Source organism: Tripterygium wilfordii, chromosome 2, assembly GCF_013401445.1.
Source record: "Tripterygium wilfordii isolate XIE 37 chromosome 2, ASM1340144v1, whole genome shotgun sequence".
Taxonomy (NCBI): domain Eukaryota; kingdom Viridiplantae; phylum Streptophyta; class Magnoliopsida; order Celastrales; family Celastraceae; genus Tripterygium; species Tripterygium wilfordii.
The window spans coordinates 8,696,534-8,718,521 of NC_052233.1; the positions used below are offsets into that span (position 1 = coordinate 8,696,534).

A 21,988-nucleotide genomic window follows, 5' to 3' on the forward strand; every position below is an offset into this window, starting at 1 on the left:
GGGATCCGCACCAACGGGAGACCCACAAGAAGAGCTATTTGCTTAATAGTAGAGTACGTCCCAGATAATTGCGTTGTTGTGCCTAGACTGTGAGGATTCTCACAACCACATGGATAGTAGTTCAATATGTTCATCAGTGCCAAATCCTGAGATATAGTGCCAGACTCTGAGATATACACTTGAATTTGTGATATTCCCGAAACTTAGCTATTCTTATCATGATATTGGGAAATTTCATTGCTTGGTACTCAAACAAACATAAGACGTGTGCTTGCATATTGAACCCGTATTGTTTATGGTTAATCGGATTTTCCTCCGAGCACAACATTTTTTGAGAGAAAGCACTGACCCTCCAATAAATCTCTTTAAACCATAACCTGCCGCTCTTGCTTTGCAAAATTATATTCAATTTTTTTGCTAATTTTGGTTGGGGGGAAGAGGACCCCCCAACCTCACTTTCATCCTCAAAACCTCTCTATAATCATCGTCTTCTACTGGGTTGTTCTTGTTGTTCGTTTCTCTCTCGTGCGTTTTTGGATTTTTCTTGGAGATTATACAGATCTCGAGGTTGTTGGGTTTGGGCCTACTTCTCTGTAGCTTCAATCCCAACTACCCAGATCTGTATTCCCTCCACTTCATTGATCTTGTTTTTAAACACAGATTAAAGAATTTCTCATACGGGTCTTTCTATATAGACTTGAGATCTTGAGATACCCCACCACCTGATTGGATTTCCCTCAAGGGTTTATCGTGTTTTTGATCTTTCTTTCTCACTTTTGAAGGGCAGCTGTATAATATGTTCTGTTTTTTTGCTTATTTTGATTAGAGATTAACCCCAAAAATGGAGAAAAAGTTTGTTCTTTTGAATTCTAGATTGCTTGGGCGGCTTTTCCCTACCAAAGTCTGCATTTTTTTCATCTGTAGTTCGTGCGTGCAACAGATAACCCACATTGTTCTTCTGAGTCAAAAGACTTTGACCAGGAGGAGTAGTAGGAGGAAGAGACCCACTTGTCGGTTGGTGGGCTTCTCTTGAACGGTTGAACCAATACAGAAAAACGCATATATCTGTAGGTCGTGTTCATTTTTGTTGAATAGACCCACTCTGCTTTATTATCTTTGCCTCTCTGTTTTTTTCTTTGCCATTGCTCTTTTCCAGCAATTGGGTTCCTCCATTTGGTCATTTTATGCCCAGCTTGAATTTGGCCCATTGAAAAATTCCATTTTTTTATTCTTTCATTTTTAATTAGTGATGCTACTTTACTTGTTAATCACTTGTTTCTCCTTCATTTTTCTCTTCAAGTCCCTCCCTCTCAAGTCACTCCCACCATGGGCATCTGAGATGAGGTTGCTCTCTCTTTGTTTCTCGAAACAAGTTTCAATCTTCTCCAACTTCGTAAAGAACACTCTTTGCAGACTCTATATTACTGGAATTCCCTCAACAAAAAAGATGGGTTTCAGTCCACAAGTCGAAGCTATTAATGTGGCTTCAGGTATGTCTGTGCTGGATTTGCCTGAACTGACCTTGGAATGCATTCTTGAGAGGCTACCACCATCAGGGCTTTGTAGTATGGCTGGTGTTTGTAGCTCTTTGAGGGAAAGATGTGTTAGCAATCACTTGTGGGAAAAACATATGAAGCAAAAATGGGGTAGACTAATAGGTCCAGCTGCACATAGAGAGTGGCAATGGTACCTAGCCTCCAGAAATTGGGCCAATCTCAGGCAAGGTAGACAGAGAGGGCTAATGAGGCTTCTCTCAATAGTTTGGCCTTTTCTGTGGGCAAGATCAAGCGTTGTTGACGGTACTAATAATAGCAAGGAGAGGTGTTCTTTTCATGTTGATTCACTCATGTCTTGGTATTTAGCTCTTGAGACTGGCAAGTTTTGGTTCCCTGCTCAGGTCTACAATCGTGAGGTATACCTTATGTTTGATTGAGTCTCTTGGAATTGTTTTTGGTGTGTGTTTTTGTTATCTAGATTTGATGACAAGTTTTGTGGTGCAGAATGGGCATGTTGGGTTTATGATGTCTTGCTATGATGCTGAGCTAAGCTATGATCCCCGGACCGATACATTCCAAGCCAGGTAGATTGCCAAGGCTGCTCTTCTGGCCAATACTAATGTAATTGGTGTTGTTTGGAAATGAAGATCAAAGTGTTTTGGTGTGTCTCAGGTATCCATCACATGGTAGGAGAGCAATTGCTATTGAGACTAATGTGCCTTGGGAGAGGTTAAGAGCACCTCCTGTTGACACATCCCCTCATGCTCTTCACATATCTGATTGTTTGAATGAATTACGCCCTGGAGATCACATTGAGATTCAGTGGAGAAGAAACAAAGAATTCCCATATGGTTTGTTCTTCAACACCCTTAGTCATGCTATAACCCTGAAATATGTTCTGTTTTGTTCAATTTCCCATTTTCTTTATTTATTTTGTTATTTATTCTGTTTCTGAGGTTATTTCACAAATGGTGGTGAAAACATGCCTTAATAAGCACACTGTTTCTCAATATACAAATATGTGACTGTTGGATATGTATTTTCTGTCAATTTAAGTAAAATTCATTTCTATAATGATGTATGGTATTGCAGGATGGTGGTATGGTGTTGTCGGACACCTTGAGTCGTGTGATGGAAACAAAACTCACTGCCGCTGTCATAACAATGGTGAGTTTATTTCATTCTTTTTCTTTGCACTTGGGCACATGGTATTCCATTTGATTGCCTAGAAACTGAAGGAAAAGAAACTAAAGAGAAGGATAAAGTGATAATGGATTGTAGAACATATTTTCTTTGATGAGAGGAATGTAAAGTTAGCTTTCTTGGTGATGAAAGTTCTTTTGTTTGGATAGGTATCCATTCTTTGAATCCTATTTTTCATTGTCATGGACCACTAGTTTTGCCATTGCAAATTGGTCCCCAATACAAATTATTGTCAGTAAGTCATAGTTTCTACCAACATTATCATAACCTATGTCTAAGTGGAATACTGATGGCCAACCACACTGAAAGACGCAATTGTCTCCTTTGTTCTTTGTTTGTTTCCTAATTTAGACTCTTTTTAGATTGTGATGATTGATTGCTTAGTATTGTTGTGGATCACCCAATTTTATATTGATTTGTTGGTACTTTCTTTTTCTTTGCAAAACTTATGGAGCTCAATTGTTTTTGTGTAAAAGGCACCACCATTATGAACCAGATTTATCGCGAAAAAGCGATTCCTAGTGTCTTTGCTACTCATGACTTGACAAAGATGGAAATAAATTAATGCATAGTATTAGTAGCCCATCTTCTTTTATACATCCCACTTGTGAACATAAGGTGAAACTTTACTAGATATAGAATCATGCTCATTTGATTTTAGGACTAAACCTTCTGTTGAAAGTTGAAACTTGTTTTCAATCATTTGGCCCTAAAATTGCTTTTAGAGCCGGAAACTGATTCTGCCTGCAGTTTTATGAGATTTCTACGTTTTTATGAACTCATTTTATCTGAACAATCAGAAGATGGATGCTGTAATTTTTGCTGTTCTTTAATATGTTTTACTGGATACGGAATTTGGGTGATTGGGTGCTCATCAGATTAGTGTTAAACAGACAGAGTGGCATTGGAGTTCAATCATTACACCCCTGGCTCACGATGGAGGCGTACAACAATCAGCAGGAAAGACCATAGGGAAGAAGGGAACGAAGTAGATGGGTTCTATGGTGGAATCCGAAAGCTTAAAAGTAATGAAGAGATTTCCATGTGGAGGCGACTTTGGCCAGTAGAAGTATTGGAATAGGCTTTCTGGTTTTGTCATCAGGTACTACAAAAGCTTACTACATTTTTTACTGTGAAGGATCCTTTACATTTCCTCCACTTATATGAGCACAAAATTGCCATTTATACTGGGGTAGCGCACGAGAGCAAGTAAACGGCGAAGACAGTGCTTTAATCCTCATCAACACTGTATATGTGCACCTTCTATGTGAATTGTCTCCATTGGTACAATTTTGATGTACCATATATATACTAGTTATACTTATACCCCAAGACAGAAGTTTTAGCAGCTGATGTTTTGGCAATGTGCAAGGCTTTCATACTTCTGACTGTTGTATGGTCACCATTGTTTAGGCTGAAAGCTTGTAAAGTTTAGATTAATTGTTGCTTCCTGCATACATTGGTGTATATGATATTAGATCAGAAGAACATTTAGGCACTATTTTCATATGAATTGAACTATTTAGCACTAGTAAAAATGAAGAATATCACTGCTGAATATGCCATATTTTAGTTTTCATACTTTGGTGCAAAGCCCATGCACAAGAAAACCTTGGGCCTCCACTGTACAATTGCCATCCTGGTCACATTATCTGATACCCTTTTGGCCTGATTATACTCCAATTCCAATCCCATTGACTCAAAGCTAAATTGCTTACTGGGTTTGGATTTCATTGACTTTGCAGCTGCATTTTTCTTTTCATCACTTGTTTCTGCCATTGATAAACTCCTTTTTGTTAATTTCATGATTTTCTTCTTCCTGCTTAGTTTACCACCTTCAACGGTGGGCCTCTCTTCTGCTTCCACCTTTGCGAGGAGCCGTCTGGCTTGTCTTGCATACACCACTCCTTTGGGCTCAGCCAGTTTTAGCTCAAAAACAGGCCCATTGGGCTGTTCAGGGGTAGTGGGCAACGTTGGTGACATGGACTGGGCCCGTTCATAACTCTTTTTCACCATTTTCCCTCTCTTTTCTTCCTTGACATTCTCCATTGCTACCATGAAGGGATCAAAATCACCATTCCACAAGCTCCAAAATTTGATTATTGAAGTGAAGGAGGACATGGGAGATGTTGGGTTCGATGAAACGGTGTCGTTTGGGTAGCGAAGACGGGGAGGGAGTTTTAGAGGAGGCAAGACTTTCCCTTCACAGAACAACTCATCAGCAAAACCCATGTCAGGAAGTGACTCCATATTGTAAGAAACTTTTCTGGGTATGAAAATTAAGCAGAGTTGAGTGGTAGTATATATTTAGCTTGAAATTAATGGGATTTGATTGTAGAGTACTAAACTGGTCCTGAAATGAAGGAAATCAAGGTTGCTTATTATATATACGTTACTGGGTGTCCTTCAGCTTAATCCCAATTTTATCTTCAAAGCTAACAACTTCTTGATTGATGTTCACTGTTCTATCATGTGAATCACAAAGAGTCAACTTATGATTCATGAAGAAAAAGACTAGTTTATATTTTGACAATGAGTCATAAGGGATCCATTCAAGAATAGTATATGTATAGGCCATAGGGGATGTATGTTTTTGTGCCAGCTTTTGTCTTTTTTGAGTAATATTTTTCACTAGATTATTACTACTAGTGTTTTTGATTTTCATGGTATGCCCTGCTCATCAAAGATACTTTTCCTTGTAATCTTCACATGTTGTGGCCATAGTCAATCGACTCAATTCCTTAAGTTTTGAATAATATTGTGTCTATCACTACATATCAGAATCAGATCACAGCTTTATGGCTGGGTATGATGAGGCCGGTCACCCCAAACAACAAATTATACTGTCCGTTACCTCACAGGTTTGTTATTCCTAAACCCAATAAGTGGACTAAACCCAACTCACCAAGCTAGAAAAAATGCCTACTTGATGTTAAAGGTGGGCTTTACAAATATATACCCCTCATTGATCTTACCGATGTAGTATATTTTTGTCTTAGACAAGGAGAGGACGCTACATTGGCAGAATGAAACCAGAGGTCTCAATCAATCAATGGCGTAAAGGGTCTCAATGGTTTGAAATTAATCGACAAAAATCACAGTTAATATATAATTCAAGACACCAAATACTACCCAAGTTTGATCACATCTGTCAACTAAAGGTGGTAGAAATATGTTTGGTGGATTAAGTTCCACATCTTTTGGCAAACACTAAACAGGACACTTGGAAAAGTTTCCTAGGCTTAGTTGGGCTCACTTGAGCCCAAGCTCTAATAAGACCGCCCAATAACAGTTTTTGGGCTTAATGTTCGTTATTCATATAAGAGATAACAAGCCCAATGTCAGCCCAATATTTTTGAAAACCCAAGCCCACGAACCTCTCCTTGTGACGGCATCAAAGGAGACGGAGCAGCAGCAATAGAGAACGAAAACGCTTACACAAGAAAAATGAGTAGAGAAGGAGAAGAAGACGACGACATAGTTTGCTTGGACGCATCGTTCTTTGTAAATGACAAGTAAATCTCTCTTCTTTCTTTCTCTGTATTATCTTTTGATTTTTTTTTGTCTTGTTTGATATGACCGTTCGTTGAGTGCAGTTATCAGCTGACCACATTTAAGTTCGGGTCTCATGTTCTTGAGCTACTCTGCCTCCATTCCGCTTCAAGTGAGTTGATTTCACTGTCATATCAATATCAACTGTCAATTTAAGCAAAACCCATATCTGTATATGTGCGACCTAAGTTGGGCCTGGTTGGGCAAAGAACTTGTTAATTTTTCTTGATCAAAGCCGCTTAAACCATGCGAATGATAATTTACTTCAAAATTTTTATGTTCTTATTTTAATTTATGGGATAAGCTAGACCAAGTGATGGGTCATGGGATGTTAGAATACCAGATACAGAAAAATAAGCTTTCAAAGGATTCTTGACCTTCAAAGTTGCTACATTGAATGACTTACAGTTTGTTATGTAATTTTACAATTATGAGAAGATCATGGGATTCACCGAATTGGCATGTTTAATTTATTTATGCTTATCAAACAAAGAAGAAATGAAAAACTACATTGATGCTGTAGTTTGTTGATTTTTTCATTTTATTTTTCTTTTATAAAGGTCTTTTCTTTTCTTTTTACTACTTCAAGTTCTATCCTAACTGTTTGTGGTACAGCTGATTTTGATTTGACAGGACAATTGGTGTGGCCTGGTGCTATGATTTTGAATGATTATCTTTCAAAAAATTCTGAGATGCTCCAAGGATTTTCTGCTATTGAGTTAGGATCTGGTGTTGGTGAGTGATTATCCAAGCGACCTTGACTCTCTTCTTTTCTCTGCTTTAGGAGTACTGATCTCAAAATAGTGATAATGTTTTTTTTCTTTTCCACACTTTATCCTCTGGAAGTTGCATCTTTGCCTCACTATCACACTCTATGATAGTATTCAATGCATGTACGCAGGTGTTACTGGGATACTCTGCAGCAAATTTTGCCGAGAGGTTCTTATGACTGACCATAATAACGAAGTGCTCAAGGCAAGGTCGCAATATTTGATTTCATTTTAGAAAATACGGTAGTTTATATCTCTCTATGGGTCTAGCATTTTGACAGTTTATAATTCTCATCAGATTCTAAAGAAAAATATTGAGCTCCATGCAGATTGTCATGCTGGTGAGAAAAACATCATTAACTGGGAATATAACTGTTTGGACTAGCTGATGTATTACTTTTGTCATTTTCTGCAGAATTGGCTGCTGAGAAACTAGAATGGGGGAATTCTGATCAAGTAAACGAAATTCTTCAAAGATATTCTGGAGGATTTGATCTGATACTTGGTGCCGACATTTATATCCTTATTTTTTGCGAGACATTTATATCCTTATTTTTTGCTCTTTCTATTAGAATTTCAAGAAATACTTAAAAAATAGAGCAGTCAAATTATATGAGCTCCACGCAAATCTTAAATACATATTGTGGCAAAAATTCCTTAAAATTTACCAAAATAATTTATTGCAAAAAATGTTTTATCATATACCTGAGTCGGAGATGTGAACTTAGTATTTTCTGTCAGGCATTGTACATTATGTTATTCCTTGACATCATGTAAGCTTTCAGCAATCTAGCGTCCCTTTGCTTTTTGATACGGTGGAACAACTCCTTCGTATTCGTGGAACACAATGCAAATTTATACTTGCCTATGTGTCCCGAGCTAAGAGGTAGGTAACTAGTGCTTGTTGGCATCTTTGTGGTTCATGCCTTCTTGGTGTCTTCCTAACTTATTCTCTTTTTAACAGTGTGTAACAGCACTTATGGAATTTCTTTGTTTATATGATGAATTGATGACATTAAAGAAATCCTTAGGTCTTTCAATAATTCAACGGATTGCTTTATTCATACAATGAAAGAAGCAAATCCTCTCGAGTTTTTCCAGTTCATAGCGGTGTTCGGATACCAATGATAGATATCTAGGACATGATAAATATTAATCCCTGCTGGAATGTTGCCCTCGGAACATAGTTCAAGCTTGCAGGATTTTTCTTGTAATGAATATTGCTGTATGGACGAAAACATATATTGGCTATACTCGTATAGTCTAGGAACTCCTACTCAGATATGTGAAGTGCCTGTTATGTGACTTGGACACCCAACCTATCTTGACTCCAAACATGTATTGTAATTCTAATGAGCGAAGGAATACAACACAAATAAGTAACATTCTAGACTACTTGGTAATGACTCTTGACTCTTGAGGCTTTAGTGGAATGGCTCATTCCTCCCATTCAAACACCACAGTAGTTTTCTTATTTGAACGATTATTTTTGTCAAAGTAGCATTTCTTTATACCTCCATTAAGTTCATAATGTGCATGCATCATTTTAAATGTTTTAAAATGCTTATTGCCTGTGCGCAGGATGGATTCAATTGTCGTCAATGAAGCTGTTCAACATGGTCTGCTGATAAATGAAGTGACTGGGACTCGATCAATTGTCGGAAATCTTGAAGGATTCATTTTTGAAGTGACTCTTAAATAGAAGCATCAGATATGCTTTGGTTCAAAACTTTTGTGGTTAAGCGCAATGGAACCTTGTGCAGTAGGGGACACCAAAAATCCAACACATGGGGATAGAAGCTGTTCTTGAACCAGAGGCAACAGGTGCTAAATCAACGGTTTTTGCTGCTGTTAGACCAAGGATCAAGTTTTGCATCGCATTATCTTCTTTAAGCTTGTAATGGGGTTTCTTTGAGAACTTTCCTGAAGACTTCCTTTGGGTAGAGAATGTCAATTACATAGCTCCTGTGAATCTTTCCTGAATATACAGAATTTGGACGAAGTTAAATTTTTTAGCATGGTTTGGGTACATTTGGAAATCGCAATTTTTAGAAAGAACCTCCAGATTCTTTCTCGGAAGACTATTGATAGGGGCTGTATTTGCTGCTTGTGTATTATGTTTTGCAGTTTTATCTTTACATTGTGGGTTGGCTGTACAAAGGCCAAGTAAGGATTGAAGCAAAATGATATATCAAACGTAGTTTTCCATCATGTTAATTCTGAGATGAAATTTCTGTCCCTTAGAAGCTTCAACCTTATCAGGATTGAAACAGGAGTACATACATTCATGACGACATTGGATCGATAGACATTTTGGATAAATTGACACATCCAGGTACACCAGCACTGCAATCAAATGGCAGAATAATTTTTTCCAGATAGATGTTATCTCAGAAAAGTATGTATACAATGGCGCCTTGAATGATTGAATCTCACAATTGCAATTAAAGACCAAGAATTGGTCATTCTAGTTGCGTTAATCCCAGAGACGTTTGGCACTTCCAATGAGTGAAGTCTGTTTCCTTCCTCAGCTGTCTCTTCTTGGCCTGAAGGCTGAAACTTGTCACATATTACTCTGATGGCTAGCACTAGCAGCCAGCAGCATAGTCAAATATGGAAAGTGGCTCTAAGAGACCTCTTTTCTCATGAAGGAACCAGTTCCTGTAAAACAAATCACGATTCCGACTTCATCTTCAGGCCTTTTCCGTATGCAGCGATGAGTAGGGCCTCAGCCCTTCCTGCAATGTTATGTAATATATTTCACATGGTTTATGAAACAATTTATCCATGGCGCAGAATATCATCTTACAGTTATAAGAAAGAAATAGTACCATGATCTTTTTTCCTTTTCAGGGAGGAGCTCAATGACGGAAATAATTCGGATGCAATCCTGCGACTGTCATCCTGTCAAAATCCAACCACCATGATAAAGTAAGGAAACTTATTGAATTTGGATTTATGGCAACTAGATCTCAAAGCAGATCGCTGCAGTCCTAACTATTTAAAGCAATGAAACGAAGTATGCAACTCTTCATGCATCATTGAAAGGATTATCTACAGTGACATTTTTTTAATGGAAAAACTAGAGTGAAACTTATTGTTCACTTGTGCACCAGCTTAGACATCTAGCTCAATTGTGATTTGCTGATAGAGCAAACCTGCGACCTATTGGTAAGGTTGCTTCACCGCAACTTAAAGGTCACATCCTCCCTATGTTTTTTTTTTGTTGGGGGAGAGGGGGGGGGGGGGGGGGAGGCTGTGTACGTCTCGCCATTTCCCAACCCTCCCTCATTTTGACAGTTTTATGAATGGAAGTTGTTTACCTTTAATTTACTAGCTTAATAGCCAAAACCCAATGACTATAGGGCCTTCCTACCCCCAACGCATAAAAATAATTTTGAAGAACTGAGCATTTTATTGACTTTAACGATGATGCAGCTAAGGTGTGTGTAAAATCTTAGTAACATTACTCCAGGAGAAGTTGAATACATGATAACAGATTAGATATCAAGCAAGTGGAAAAGTGCTTGATATTAATGATAAGAATGAGATATACAGAAAGTTCAATTTTCCTTTATCTTATCCATCTCATGAGACGTAAGTGAGTGTGGGGAAGTGATACAAAAAAAAGAGAAATATCATAGGGTTATCGAACATCTTGCATAAATTCAAATGACCAACAAAGTGAAGGTGATGTTAAAATCCCCAAGTCTTCCCTTTTGTTTATGACGGCAAGCCACTTTGTTTTAAGTGATACTAAAAATTCAAAACTACAGTCGACATTATTGCATTACCAGAATACCAGCCAAACTTCACAAGAGCATTACCCCAACCCTCCAAAAGAAAAACAATTTATAATGCTACACAAGATGTTTGAATGCTTCATGCATGATTCAATTTGCAGATGTGATCTATAATTCAATTTCCTAAAGGTTTAGAGTATTAGCATACTGTGAAATAACTAATAGATGAACCAACCTTTGTAGAGCTGGGTCCAGTGAGTTCAAATTCATTCTTCCATGTTAAAGATGGCACTGGAACTACAGAGAACCCTGATGCCACTAGAATCCCTATCCATAATCCATAACCAAATCCACCACTCCACCATCCCTTCATTGAAGAATATGACAAAATTCTCAGCAAGTATCATTGACTTTCTTATTTGAGTAGATATACATGTTAGAAGCTAAAGTCTTAATCTCAAATATGTAAGGGCAGCCATCCTAACCATTTCACAAGATGAATGATGGAACTTTTCAGGGAATTCGGTAAACTAAAGCAATTTTGTTAGGATTGATAAAACCATTCTTAAGGTACGCAACAACTTCAACATGATTAAAGCAGTTTAAAGTAAAGAATAATCAGAGAGTGATACAATCCAAAGAAAACTATTTCAAGAAGCCTAGACAGACCTGTTTCCCATCCTTTGGATATGGATTTGATTGCTCTAAATACGCAGTAGTTCCTGAAGCAAGTAAACTTCAATTTTTGCAAGAATTTTCAACCGCAAAGTATTGAAATAACTACAAACACACATGAAATTGCTGTATGTGAAATCATCTTTATACACAGATTGAAGCAAAAATAAACTAACAAAGACAACGCAGTGGTCACTAGAAAAATACAGTGCAGTCTAGGGCTAATAATATCATAATAACATAAACAGAACACATAAGAATCTTCCTTCATGAAATATCAAAGAAAAAATGGGATCAAATTTAAAAAAGAAAAAGAAAAAGAAAAAGAAAGAAATATAATACACAACACAGGATTTGTAACCCTACATACATCATAGGTTGGCATTGAAAAACAATGATTGTCAAAATGAATGTCACCAAACAATAACTGCATTAGGGCCCGACAGTAGTGCAGACCACCAACTTAAGGTGTTGTTCTTTCCCTGGCCAATCCACCTCTCATATAATGCATTATCATATCAATTAGGTTGTGATACTATGAGCAATTGAACACTGCCTCTTCTAGTGAATATAAGAATTCAACATGAGCCTGAGAAAATGAAGTGAACTAGTTCAAGGTCAAATACCAGCTGGTGCTTCAAGGCTACGAAGCAACTGAACAACGGAATTCGCATCCAAACGATTTCTAACTCTTCCGCCAACCACTAATTTCAAGCGAGGCGAATCAAACACCTGAAACCCAAAAATCAAAAACTAATTCTGAACAGAAATTAAAAAGAAGCAACTTTACCTGAGCAGAGCAAGCGGAGTCGCCTTCATATTGCAAGACCGCCAAGGCACCGTAGATATCCGGGTCGACACCAATGACCCATTTGGTACTGGGTCGTGGAGGGTCCAGTCCAGAACCCGAGATGGGGTTTTCGATAGGACTGAGAGGAGTGCAAGTGAGAGAGGCCAACCAGCTTTCCTTGAGCTTTTGTACGTCGGCGACCTTGATAGCCTTTCTTGGAGTGAGACTGGTACTAGTACAAAAGGGCCTTAGGTTGGACATGGAGATTTTGGAGAAAATGGACATCATTGAGCTACTTTGGCAGTGCAACAAGAATTGTGGCTTCATTTGCAGGGCTTCCATACAAAGGATTTTATACTTCGAAGTTTCATTCAAATTTCCGCTTGGAAGAATTGCCTGAGCGAGTGAGCGGAAGGGGTTTCTGGAGGTCTGCAAATTTACAGTATTCTGCCGCGCTGATGTTCAAGATTTGCTTCACGATTGTGGGCCAAGGCCTACAATGGAGTAATGGACCTCCTCAGCCCATTTCAATACATCATGTTCATGGACTGGCCTATAGAGATCTGTGGACTTCTATGCCTTTCTGTTGTTCAAACTCAGTTGGGCCTACTACAATCTCCCAAAAAAAGCCCAGTCTAGAACCATCCAATGTGCAACATAATTCATGTTCATAAATCATAATTCAGGAGTTTCATGAACTTGCCCGGCATAGCGCATACATAGTTTGTGTGGGTTTATTCAGTACACACCCGACGGATAGTGGGTGCAGATTCCAATCTTAATGCTTATATGCCACAAAACAACATTGTTTTTGGGCCACCGATTGTTGTTGTGGTAGCCCATAATATTCAATATCCATACACAAAGTCACAAACAGACAGGTTGAGCTCAGGGTAAGGACATTTTTGGTTACTGATAGATAGGGACTGTTACAACTCAGTCTTTTACATTTCAAACGTAAATAGTTGGTCACTGGACTTTGTGAGTTGTTACATGGTAAGCTTTTTTTTATGTTTCGGTTAGTCAAAATGTTGATTTGACATCAAAAAGTCAAACAAATCGCTTTTCTCACATAAAAATAGTCTACGTGGAATTTTTGGGCAAATTTTTTTTCGGCATTAGAGAGTCAACATGCTTGAAAAATCTGAAGGAAGTTACAAACCCAGTTCCCATACCCAATCGACATCGCTTGCAAAATCTAAAGAAAATTACAAATATTGATTGAAAGTTGAGATGGCGAAGAAGATCGAAGTTGGACCAAATCACAAATCTTATGGCCGAGATTGAAGGATTTTTTTTTGAAACATGGATTTGAGGAGGGGTATGATTCCAACCCACGATCTAATAGGTGGATAATTTCTTATACGTAATGTGATTGTCTTTCAACCAACGGCTCACTTACGCCGAGATTGAAGGATTAAGGACCGACCGAGAATGCACATTTGAGGCACCGATTGAAGGATTTTATTTTATTTCTTCCCAAATTTTTTTAATGGAAAAGAAATATAGAAAAGAGAGATCAATAATTACTACTTCAATTGCTTAAAAATCAAATGACCGACCACTGACCAGAGGCCATTAATAGAACCACGTGTCAATAAAATAGCCATAAACTAGCAACTGTACAGGATTTATTGCATTGAATATGGTTTAAAAAATACAAATAAATAGTAAATATCAAATAAATAGCGGGAGAAGAAGACCTAACTTCCAACAGAAAACGACCAACCACCTATCCTTCGTCTTCCTACTTTTCTCCTCTCGCCGATTCCCAGAACAACAAGGAAAACAAAATAAATTATAAAATAAGCGAAACGGTAACTTTCACCAAACTAATTCAAACTCCGCCTTCTAGGGTTCCAATTTCAATTTCGGAAACCCTAGTCTCTGGAATTCAGGTCTGTTTCCCTCTCTCACGTTTTATAGTTTTATGTTTTGCCTGTGATGTTCTGCTTGGCTGCCGGGAAAGTGGAGTGACAAAGGAAACGGTTGAGTGAGTGCATTAGGCATGTTCAACACTTGAATATTTAAGTGGAAGTACGGAGGAAAATTTCAATTTAAATGTGTGTTTTTCTTCTTCACCTCCTTTTCTTTTGCCCCAACTTCTTGGTAATGGACAGGATAGTTTGTGTCTTCTTGTTTGAATGCTTCGAATTTTGGCGGCAACTTGATGATTGCTCGTTTCAAGCTACATTGGTTACTGTTGTTGTTGTTGACTGAGTTCTTGAATTGCTTGCTTCTTGTTAAATTGAATTTATTCCCATGGAAGCTTTAGAATTGTACTTTGTGAAGTGAGGCAATCTCTCTAATATGATATTGTATTATATTTTGTTGACATGAATTGTAATTTTCGTTTATTTTATCTATTCTTGCTTCTTTGACATTGTGAACAATTGCACCATCTACTGATGTTTGTCCGGTTCTTACGATCGAACACAGGCTCCAATTGAAAGGATTTTATGAGAGTAACAAGGTTTTTAACATATTTTTGTCTACTACCCATTGCTAGTATCCGGAGCAAAGACAATATATTTTTATGCTTTCTAAGGAAGTATTCATAAATTTGCGAACACCATGTGAATTTCTAAGTGTTCTACCCATGGGAGCTTGACAATGTGATTATCTGTACTTTGACTAATTTGATATGTCTGAAATATACAGTTCCGACCAACTGAGAATTCTTACACAAGTTGATAAATGCTGAAGTTTATGCTAGCTTGTAGTGCTTTTGATCGATATTCGAGATTGTGTTTTACAACTCATTTGTAGTGCGATCAGCTTGAATTCTTGACACGAGTGATCTATTAATATGGGACTGTTCTATATGTTATGTTGCTAAGGTTGTCTAAATATTAGAAGCAGATATTTACTTGTGTTGTGTGCCAAATCCAGTTCCATTTTTCAAGTCTCTTCAGCCATGTCGAGTCTGGAGGAACCACTTGGTCTTGATAAGTTGCCAAGCATGAGTACTGTGACTCGGATCCAAAGGTTCTCATCTGGCGCTTGTCGTCCGAGACATGATGATATGGGAATGGGAAACTGCTGGATTGAAGGAAGAACCTGCAGCTCGTCCAACAATTGCTGGTAATTGAAATTAAAAAATTCTTATCATAGACAGTTTTCTGATCCTTAACTCATTTCACATTCCTTTTTCGAATTTCTGCTTTCCAATTTTTTAGCATGTGTGTCTCTGGAACTGAGATTCCGCCGCACCTCCCCCATTGGCACTGTATTAATTTCAACTTGTTGAACTGCATCATGGTAAATGGGTTCCCTAATTTTGCCAATACCCTTTCAGGATAGAACTATGAATCATTTACTGTCTCCAGCCTGTCAAATATCACCTACGCATGAGTACTGTTGTGAATTTAAGACTTTTTATCAATTCTTTTCTGCTATATAAGCAACCTGGAACCTTCTTTATTTTCAGCGAAGATTATGAGGAGTATTCAAAAGGGGCATATCCATGGAGAAGAAATTCAGGAGATGTGTTAGGTGACTCCCTCAAATCCAGTCAAAGGACTTTAAGATTAGCGAGGAACCATATGGTCTATGGAAGTGCTTGTGATTCATGGTATTTTGCAGGTCAATTACGTAGTTCCAATTTCGGTGACAACCACATTGGGGATATAACAAACAAGGTGATTAACTAACTGCATTTGAACTGTAATTTTATATTGAGTTGCTTCATCTAGCTAACACCATTTCTCCTCCTTCCCCCATCCCCACCCCCACCATTCGATGAAGCAGTTTTTCAAAGGTATACCAAAGTTTGTGAAGATAGTGGAAGTTGGTCCAAGGGATGGATTACAAAATGAGAGAAGCATTATACCCACATCTGTGAAAATTGAATTGATTCATTGACTGGTAGCTTCCGGATTGCCTGTTGTTGAGGCCACAAGTTTTGTTTCACCTAAATGGGTTCCTCAGGTCAGTTGGTACTGTTGTAGTTGGCACTCTTACTTCTAGTTTATGTTATTGTGCCAACTATTTATAAGTTACATTTTTGGGGATAGAAGTTCACAGAATCTCCCATTGAATTCCTTGAGAGAGATCTATATTATGTTCCTGGGACATGTGATCATTGGCATGCTATCACTTGCCTTCATTGTTGATGTTTTCTTGTTAGGGAGGTGTTCTTGTGATAGGCTACAGTAGATCATGATTCTGTAGTTTCCTATAGATATCCTCATTATAATGATTGTTGCTGTTGTTATTATTTGACTTCTCTCACTCATTTGATTGGTTTTTATTTATTCGAATTTGCATTTGATGAACTTAATTCTAACGTAAAATTCAATATCACCTACTTCACTCTGCTTAAGTTAATTGTTTTCCTTCTTCACAACTTACAGTTAGCAGATGCAAAAGATGTGATGGATGCAGTTCGTGGTGTGGAAGGGGCTAGATTGCCTGTCCTAACGCCTAACCTGAAAGTGGGTATATCTACTTAATATATAGCTATAGAAAAACATCAGATTTTTGAATGAAAATTTTCTTATTTGCTGCATACTTTTCTAGGGATTTGAAGCAGCTATTGCTGCTGGTGCGAAGGAAGTAGCAGTTTTTGCGTCGGCTTCTGAATCATTTTCAAAATCAAACATTAATTGCAGTATTGAGGAGAGTCTTGCTCATTACCGTGCTGTTACTCGTGCTGCTAAAGAGCTCTCAATTCCTGTTCGAGGGTATGCTCTCTCTCTCTCTATGGAAATGGTTTAATATATTGTTCTCTGGTCTCAGAAACTCGGTCAAAGCAATGGCGGTTTTGAGCATTTTTTCTGTCATGTTTTAATATTAGGGGAAGTTTCATATTTAGGAAATATTTTATGAACTTTCTTTTACAGTTTTACCCTTAAGGTTGTTGGTCATCACCCAAATTCCTAATTTGCCACCGTGTTCCCTGAGTGATAATTAAATGAGTTGGATTTTGGCTAAAATCTCACCAAGTTATGTATTCGTTGAATCTTCTAATGCCAGAAATATTTTTGTACAAGAGATCTAGTAAGAGCCTTAGCAATTCTGGTTTGTGGAGCATTCCTCGTGAAAAAAGATGCTGTATTTACTTTTCACAGAAAGGGAAGACATCTCCTTGTCTATCATTGTTGTCTCTCACCTATTCAAGTCCTGAGCCTTGCATAGTCAAGCTATCCGTTTATATATATGATTGAATTTTTAATAGTTTTGTCAGGAAGTCTGAAATCTGGAAAGTTAGTATTAGATAGCTTACCAAATGTGTGCACATTCTTCTTCTATCCCTTGTCCAGCTATCAGGACTAATCATCCTTTTAAAAGTAGGCAATACTTTCATGTGCATGTGATGATCAGATTTTCGTTAGTGAATTTCAACATCTCTTCCCTTTCCACTGTTATCTTTCATCATATTTTTAGTTTTCTTACAATTCTTATTGAATTGCTTCACAGAATTTTCTTGTCTAAAAATTCATGCGCTCCCCAATATGGTGTACAGCAGGCACAGTAAAATAAATGCCTCTGCTGTGAATGACTTCTCCAATTCATCGTGTCAAAAATTTATTTTGGATGCATAGTATTGTTGGCCAGCCAGTTTTTGGTTTTCTTATGTTTTAGTTTCCTGATCATTGATATTTTAATTTATCAAGTTTTTATGCGTTATCAGAATAATTCAGAAGCATAGGTTGAAGTTTTGATCATTAAGGAGTTGCATTGAATTTGATGAGTGCTGCAGTTGTCATTTTGATTTTGAAGAATCTTGTTTGCATGCGTGACCGATCCTAACTAGTTTGGTTCTAAGTTCTGTTGTGTTGATTCGATTTCTCAGTTGTTGAATAATGGTAGTTATCAAATTTAGACAAGGCTATTATTTGGTAGCACAGCGTTTCAACGTATTCGTTTAATAAAAACTTTTAAATTAACATCTGGCTAGTTTTCTACAGTAAATGAATTGGTATTCTACTTTGATAGGTATGTATCATGTGTTGTTGGACGTCCAGTGGAAGGACCAATTCCACCTGCCAAAGTGGCATATGTGGCAAAAGATCTGTATGACATGGGATGCTTTGAGATTTCTCTTGCTGATACAATTGGGGTTGGTACACCTGGTAATGTTTCAGATTCACATTGTTTTCAGTTATTATTGTTGGTTCACGCTCAGATGTGATAATTGATGTTTACTTTCTGGTTTAAGATAGAGGTCACTTCCGCTTCAAATCGTTGGCAGAAAGCTAATTGAATTTTCAGTACTTTGTTCTTCCCACGAGTTTCTGTGTCTCGTTATTTTTTTCGCCTGTTTTCTTATAATTTTCTGTTTATTTACTAGTTACATTCTTAGATTGGTGGCATGCTTTCTCTTCATGTTTCTTGTATGCACCAGTGTTGAAACATATATTATAGGGTAGGGCTGAAAAGAAATTTAAACGTTGAATGAGCAGAAAATGAAAAATATATGGATCACCGTGTTCAAACTTTTCTTTGAAACAGGTACCGTTGTTCCCATGCTTGAAGCTGTAATGGATGTTGTTCCTGTGGAGAAGCTTGCTGTCCACTTTCATGACACTTACGGGCAATCTCTTCCCAACATTTTGATATCCCTCCAGGTAAGCCATCATACCATTCATCAATCTGTTACCTTGGGTTAGGCATCTTTTAAGGAAGAAAATCAAGCGACACAGTTATCATCCGAGGTCCACCCTTCTGCTAATTACATGTCCAGTTTAGGTTATTGCTGAGGAACCTGGACTTTTTATTCTCATCCAATGCCTTAAAAGTAGGAAAAAGATGGCATATGTATGTATATACATAAGCACACACACACACAAATAGATACATATTTCAATGTTTCTCTGTATATATTTAACAGATGGGGATTAGCACTCTGGATTCCTCTATTGCTGGTTTAGGAGGATGCCCCTACGCTAAGGGGGCGTCAGGGAATGTTGCCACTGAGGACGTGGTGTACATGCTGCATGGGCTTGGTGTGAGAACAAATGTGGATCTGGCCAAACTCTTGTTAGCTGGGGATTTCATCAGCAAGCATTTAGGTCGTCCATCTGGATCAAAGACCGCAGTTGCCTTGAGTCGAATTACATCAGATGCCTCTTCAGATATGAACTTATGCTGAGCTACAGCTGATGCGTAAAAGCTACTAGATTATTTATGTAGTCGGTCAGTTGGCTGGTGTCTTTATACTGTAAATCACTGGCATAGGTATATACATAAACTGTAGAAAAGAAACCGTAGCCATTGCCATTTTGGTCTAAAGCAGGGTATGTAAAATTCTGCTCCAATCCACTGGCATACGTATGTACATAAACTGTAGAAAAGAAACCATAGCCATTGCCATTTTGGTCCAAAGCAGGGTATGTAAAGTTCTGCAATTGGAGCAGAAGCAGCAGTGCCTTGCAGTGAATTAGTAGTTATGTGTATCATTCGCATTGCAATCATTTGGTTCCTTTATAAGAAGAAGAAAATGAATAAAAAGTTGAATGTACTTGAACTTTTAGTTGGCATTAAGCTGTCAAATCCAGCATGAAGACATTGTATTTTTTGTCTATACCATATCAACAACGTTATGTATCCATAATAAATTCAGTCATAATCAACCATAACATGTAATTAGACAATGTAATAACGAAATTCAATGTAATTAGATAACGTAATATTGTTATGACCGGTTATGGAAGAAATTGTTAGGGATATATAGAGTTTTTTGATACCCTATTGAGACAGTTGCTGTTGTTAAGAGGGTGCAACAAAGTTGATAGGGGATGGCATGGTTTTGCACTATAAGGTGTTGAATGAGGATTGGTATCTAAAACTGCCTCACTTTGAATCAAAATCTAAGGAATTCTAAAGAAAAGGAATAGGGTTTCACTCTAACAAGAAAAATTGGGACAATACAAAACAGGGTATCTATGGATTTACTGGTTCCCAATGATGATAGACCAGCATGACTTTGACCAGAAAAAAGAAAAGAAAAGATAGAAAGCACAGAATTAGGAGATCTAAGACATCCTAATTGTTTGCCGACCTATATATTCTCAACCCTAATGAATAATGATGCCTAATGTACTCATGAGGATAGTGTCTGATCTTACAAGCAAATCAGTCAAAAGGAATTTTAGCCCTCAAAATATTCTTGAGTTTTCAGCTCCTTAGCTTTTGAGGAGTGTGGGTGTCATTCATCATGATTCATGAAAAAGTAATTCCTTTCTCATTTGGTCATTCAAGGGTGAGTCTGTTTTTGTAGCGTTAGTCTGTTCCGACTCATAATTAAGATGTCTAAAGACGACACCCTAGCCACTAATTAGACTGATAAGGATGGTGCATATCACCTTGATGACCATGGTTCGAATCCTCCCGTTTCAAAGAAATGTCTAAGACGACTCTTGTAAATAACTAAATATCATATCTATATCTCATGCATGTAGAAACATTTTAGATATTTGAGACTCTAGATGATAAGTGTGTAACAGCTGTATACCTTGATTAAGGGCACGCTTTGATCCTGTGCCAAATCTGCCTATATATATGCAAGGATTCAAACAAGCACACAGAAGAAACACAAACTCCATCCCTGGTCCATAAATCAGATTTTCCATGTAAGACGTGGGCTCTGAAATCGGAATCCAAAGTTTCAAAACACCCTCTGCACCAAATTTATTGCTATTCAGTTGCCACCATACCCTATGCATCATATCACACTTCAATATCCTCAACTACACTTTCCCTTTCTTCTAAAGTCCTTTTGGAATCAGGAAGTTGTTTTTTTCTTTTTGGTAAGGATTGAGAGGTCTTGAGGATGAAGAACAAGGTTTTGACCAAAGAATTGGCCTGCTTTTCCCTCTGGCTTTTGACCCTTTTAATATTGGTTAACAATGATGTGCCTGCAAGACATGGAAGCTTCAAAACATCAGGGTCTGTTGGATCTAATGTAGGGTTTGGAAGAGAGAGAGATGAAGATGGTGACCAAGCAGTTTTTGGTTATGAGAAGAGGAGAATATATACAGGTCCAAATCCTTTGCATAATAGGTAAGTAAAGAAGAAATCCTTCACTGTATATCTTAATCAACAGCTGTGGTTTTCTTAATCCCTCCTACTTCTCTGTATATTCTTGGAAAGTTGAGGTTTAGAATATAGTTCCAAGCTCTGGGAATTCACTTGAGTCTTCAAGAGCAGATGTTTGTGTAGTCTCCTGATTTTCTCTTCTCCCAAATGATAAAGATCAAACTCATCCACAATGGATTTGATGGCCTCTGTTGTCTCTGATGCATCAATGGCTTCCTTCTCTAAGAATCTCACACCCAGTACCCTTAACATTGCTTCAACTTACAGAATCAGAATCAGAATTGTCATCTGAGGTCATATTCTCGAGATTATTCATCGCAGTGAGATGTACCAGTGTAACTTTGATTCTGGTGTCTTGGGTCATTGATGAATCCTTGAACCTATTTCGGTTGAGTTCACCTCCTCAAGATGAAGAAGTAGACTCAGAGTTTGAGAATAAATCTCGTTTGTATTGATTTCCTCCCCCCGATGCTTACAATATGGGCTCCATAAATAGACATGCAAATTAACTATTAGGATTAATATCCTTTATTCTAGGCAAGACATACGGCTATAAATGCCTAATATTAATTGGTAAGTCAATACTTGAGTATAGCTATCATTACTCCTTAATTTAAGCTTTGCTTTATTAGTGACGATAGGCCCCATAACTTTCTTGACCTTTCTTCCGCATTCATAGGCTCCATTAATTCACCGGCATTCATTCCCTCTATCTAT

General features: G+C 37.7%; 3 protein-coding genes and 1 pseudogene across 5 annotated transcripts; 3 read left to right on the forward strand and 1 right to left on the reverse strand.

The window, feature by feature from the left end:
- Window positions 1-436: 436 nt before the first annotated feature.
- On the forward strand, window positions 437-5,087 carry LOC120008516 (F-box protein At2g32560-like). Of its 3 annotated transcripts, none has more exons than XM_038858880.1 (6): window positions 437-1,912; window positions 2,001-2,080; window positions 2,169-2,347; window positions 2,589-2,663; window positions 3,593-3,801; window positions 4,762-5,087. In XM_038858880.1, the coding sequence occupies exons 1-5, from the start codon at window positions 1,250-1,252 to the stop codon at window positions 3,778-3,780; spliced, it is 1,185 nt and encodes a 394-aa protein (XP_038714808.1). In that variant the 5' UTR covers window positions 437-1,249; the 3' UTR covers window positions 3,781-3,801; window positions 4,762-5,087. The 3 variants fall into 3 exon arrangements, with proteins under 3 accessions (XP_038714808.1, XP_038714801.1, XP_038714792.1); XM_038858873.1 differs by lacking the exon at window positions 4,762-5,087 and adding an exon at window positions 4,527-4,752; XM_038858864.1 differs by lacking the exon at window positions 4,762-5,087 and having other exon boundaries at window positions 439-1,912; window positions 3,593-4,264.
- A 988-nt stretch (window positions 5,088-6,075) lies between these two features.
- LOC120004794 (protein N-lysine methyltransferase METTL21A) lies at window positions 6,076-9,100 on the forward strand. Its single transcript, XM_038854098.1, has 8 exons — window positions 6,076-6,214; window positions 6,296-6,363; window positions 6,867-6,986; window positions 7,153-7,226; window positions 7,320-7,362; window positions 7,437-7,538; window positions 7,799-7,907; window positions 8,603-9,100. The coding sequence occupies exons 1-8, from the start codon at window positions 6,147-6,149 to the stop codon at window positions 8,721-8,723; spliced, it is 705 nt and encodes a 234-aa protein (XP_038710026.1). The 5' UTR covers window positions 6,076-6,146; the 3' UTR covers window positions 8,724-9,100.
- Window positions 9,101-9,301: 201 nt separating this feature from the next.
- Window positions 9,302-12,689, reverse strand: LOC120004786 (Holliday junction resolvase MOC1, chloroplastic). Its single transcript, XM_038854087.1, has 6 exons — window positions 12,230-12,689; window positions 12,066-12,171; window positions 11,434-11,486; window positions 11,000-11,131; window positions 9,853-9,925; window positions 9,302-9,759 (listed from the first exon to the last, which is right to left on the reverse strand). Exons 1-6 carry the CDS (start codon window positions 12,569-12,571, stop codon window positions 9,695-9,697), a joined length of 771 nt encoding a protein of 256 aa, XP_038710015.1. The 5' UTR covers window positions 12,572-12,689; the 3' UTR covers window positions 9,302-9,694.
- Window positions 12,690-15,051: 2,362 nt separating this feature from the next.
- On the forward strand, window positions 15,052-19,595 carry LOC119983321 (annotated as a pseudogene).
- Window positions 19,596-21,988: the final 2,393 nt, after the last annotated feature.

Excerpts from the sequence above, each read along its gene's own strand:
- LOC120008516 (XM_038858880.1), top strand. The coding sequence starts at position 1,250 with ATGCTACTTTACTTGTTAATCACTTGTTTCTCCTTCATTTTTCTCTTC. Across the intron at positions 2,081-2,168 it reads ACCGATACATTCCAAGCCAG|GTATCCATCACATGGTAGGA; the intron begins GTAGATTGCCAA and ends GGTGTGTCTCAG. Across the intron at positions 2,664-3,592 it reads CTGCCGCTGTCATAACAATG|ACAGAGTGGCATTGGAGTTC; the intron begins GTGAGTTTATTT and ends AGTGTTAAACAG.
- LOC120004794 (XM_038854098.1), top strand. The coding sequence starts at position 6,147 with ATGAGTAGAGAAGGAGAAGAAGACGACGACATAGTTTGCTTGGACGCA. Across the intron at positions 7,227-7,319 it reads ATAATAACGAAGTGCTCAAG|ATTCTAAAGAAAAATATTGA; the intron begins GCAAGGTCGCAA and ends AATTCTCATCAG. Across the intron at positions 7,363-7,436 it reads CCATGCAGATTGTCATGCTG|AATTGGCTGCTGAGAAACTA; the intron begins GTGAGAAAAACA and ends CATTTTCTGCAG.
- LOC120004786 (XM_038854087.1), bottom strand. The coding sequence starts at position 12,571 with ATGGAAGCCCTGCAAATGAAGCCACAATTCTTGTTGCACTGCCAAAGT. Across the intron at positions 11,487-12,065 it reads TAGCCTTGAAGCACCAGCTG|GAACTACTGCGTATTTAGAG; the intron begins GTATTTGACCTT and ends TACTTGCTTCAG. Across the intron at positions 9,926-10,999 it reads CTGGACCCAGCTCTACAAAG|GATGACAGTCGCAGGATTGC; the intron begins GTTGGTTCATCT and ends GGATTTTGACAG.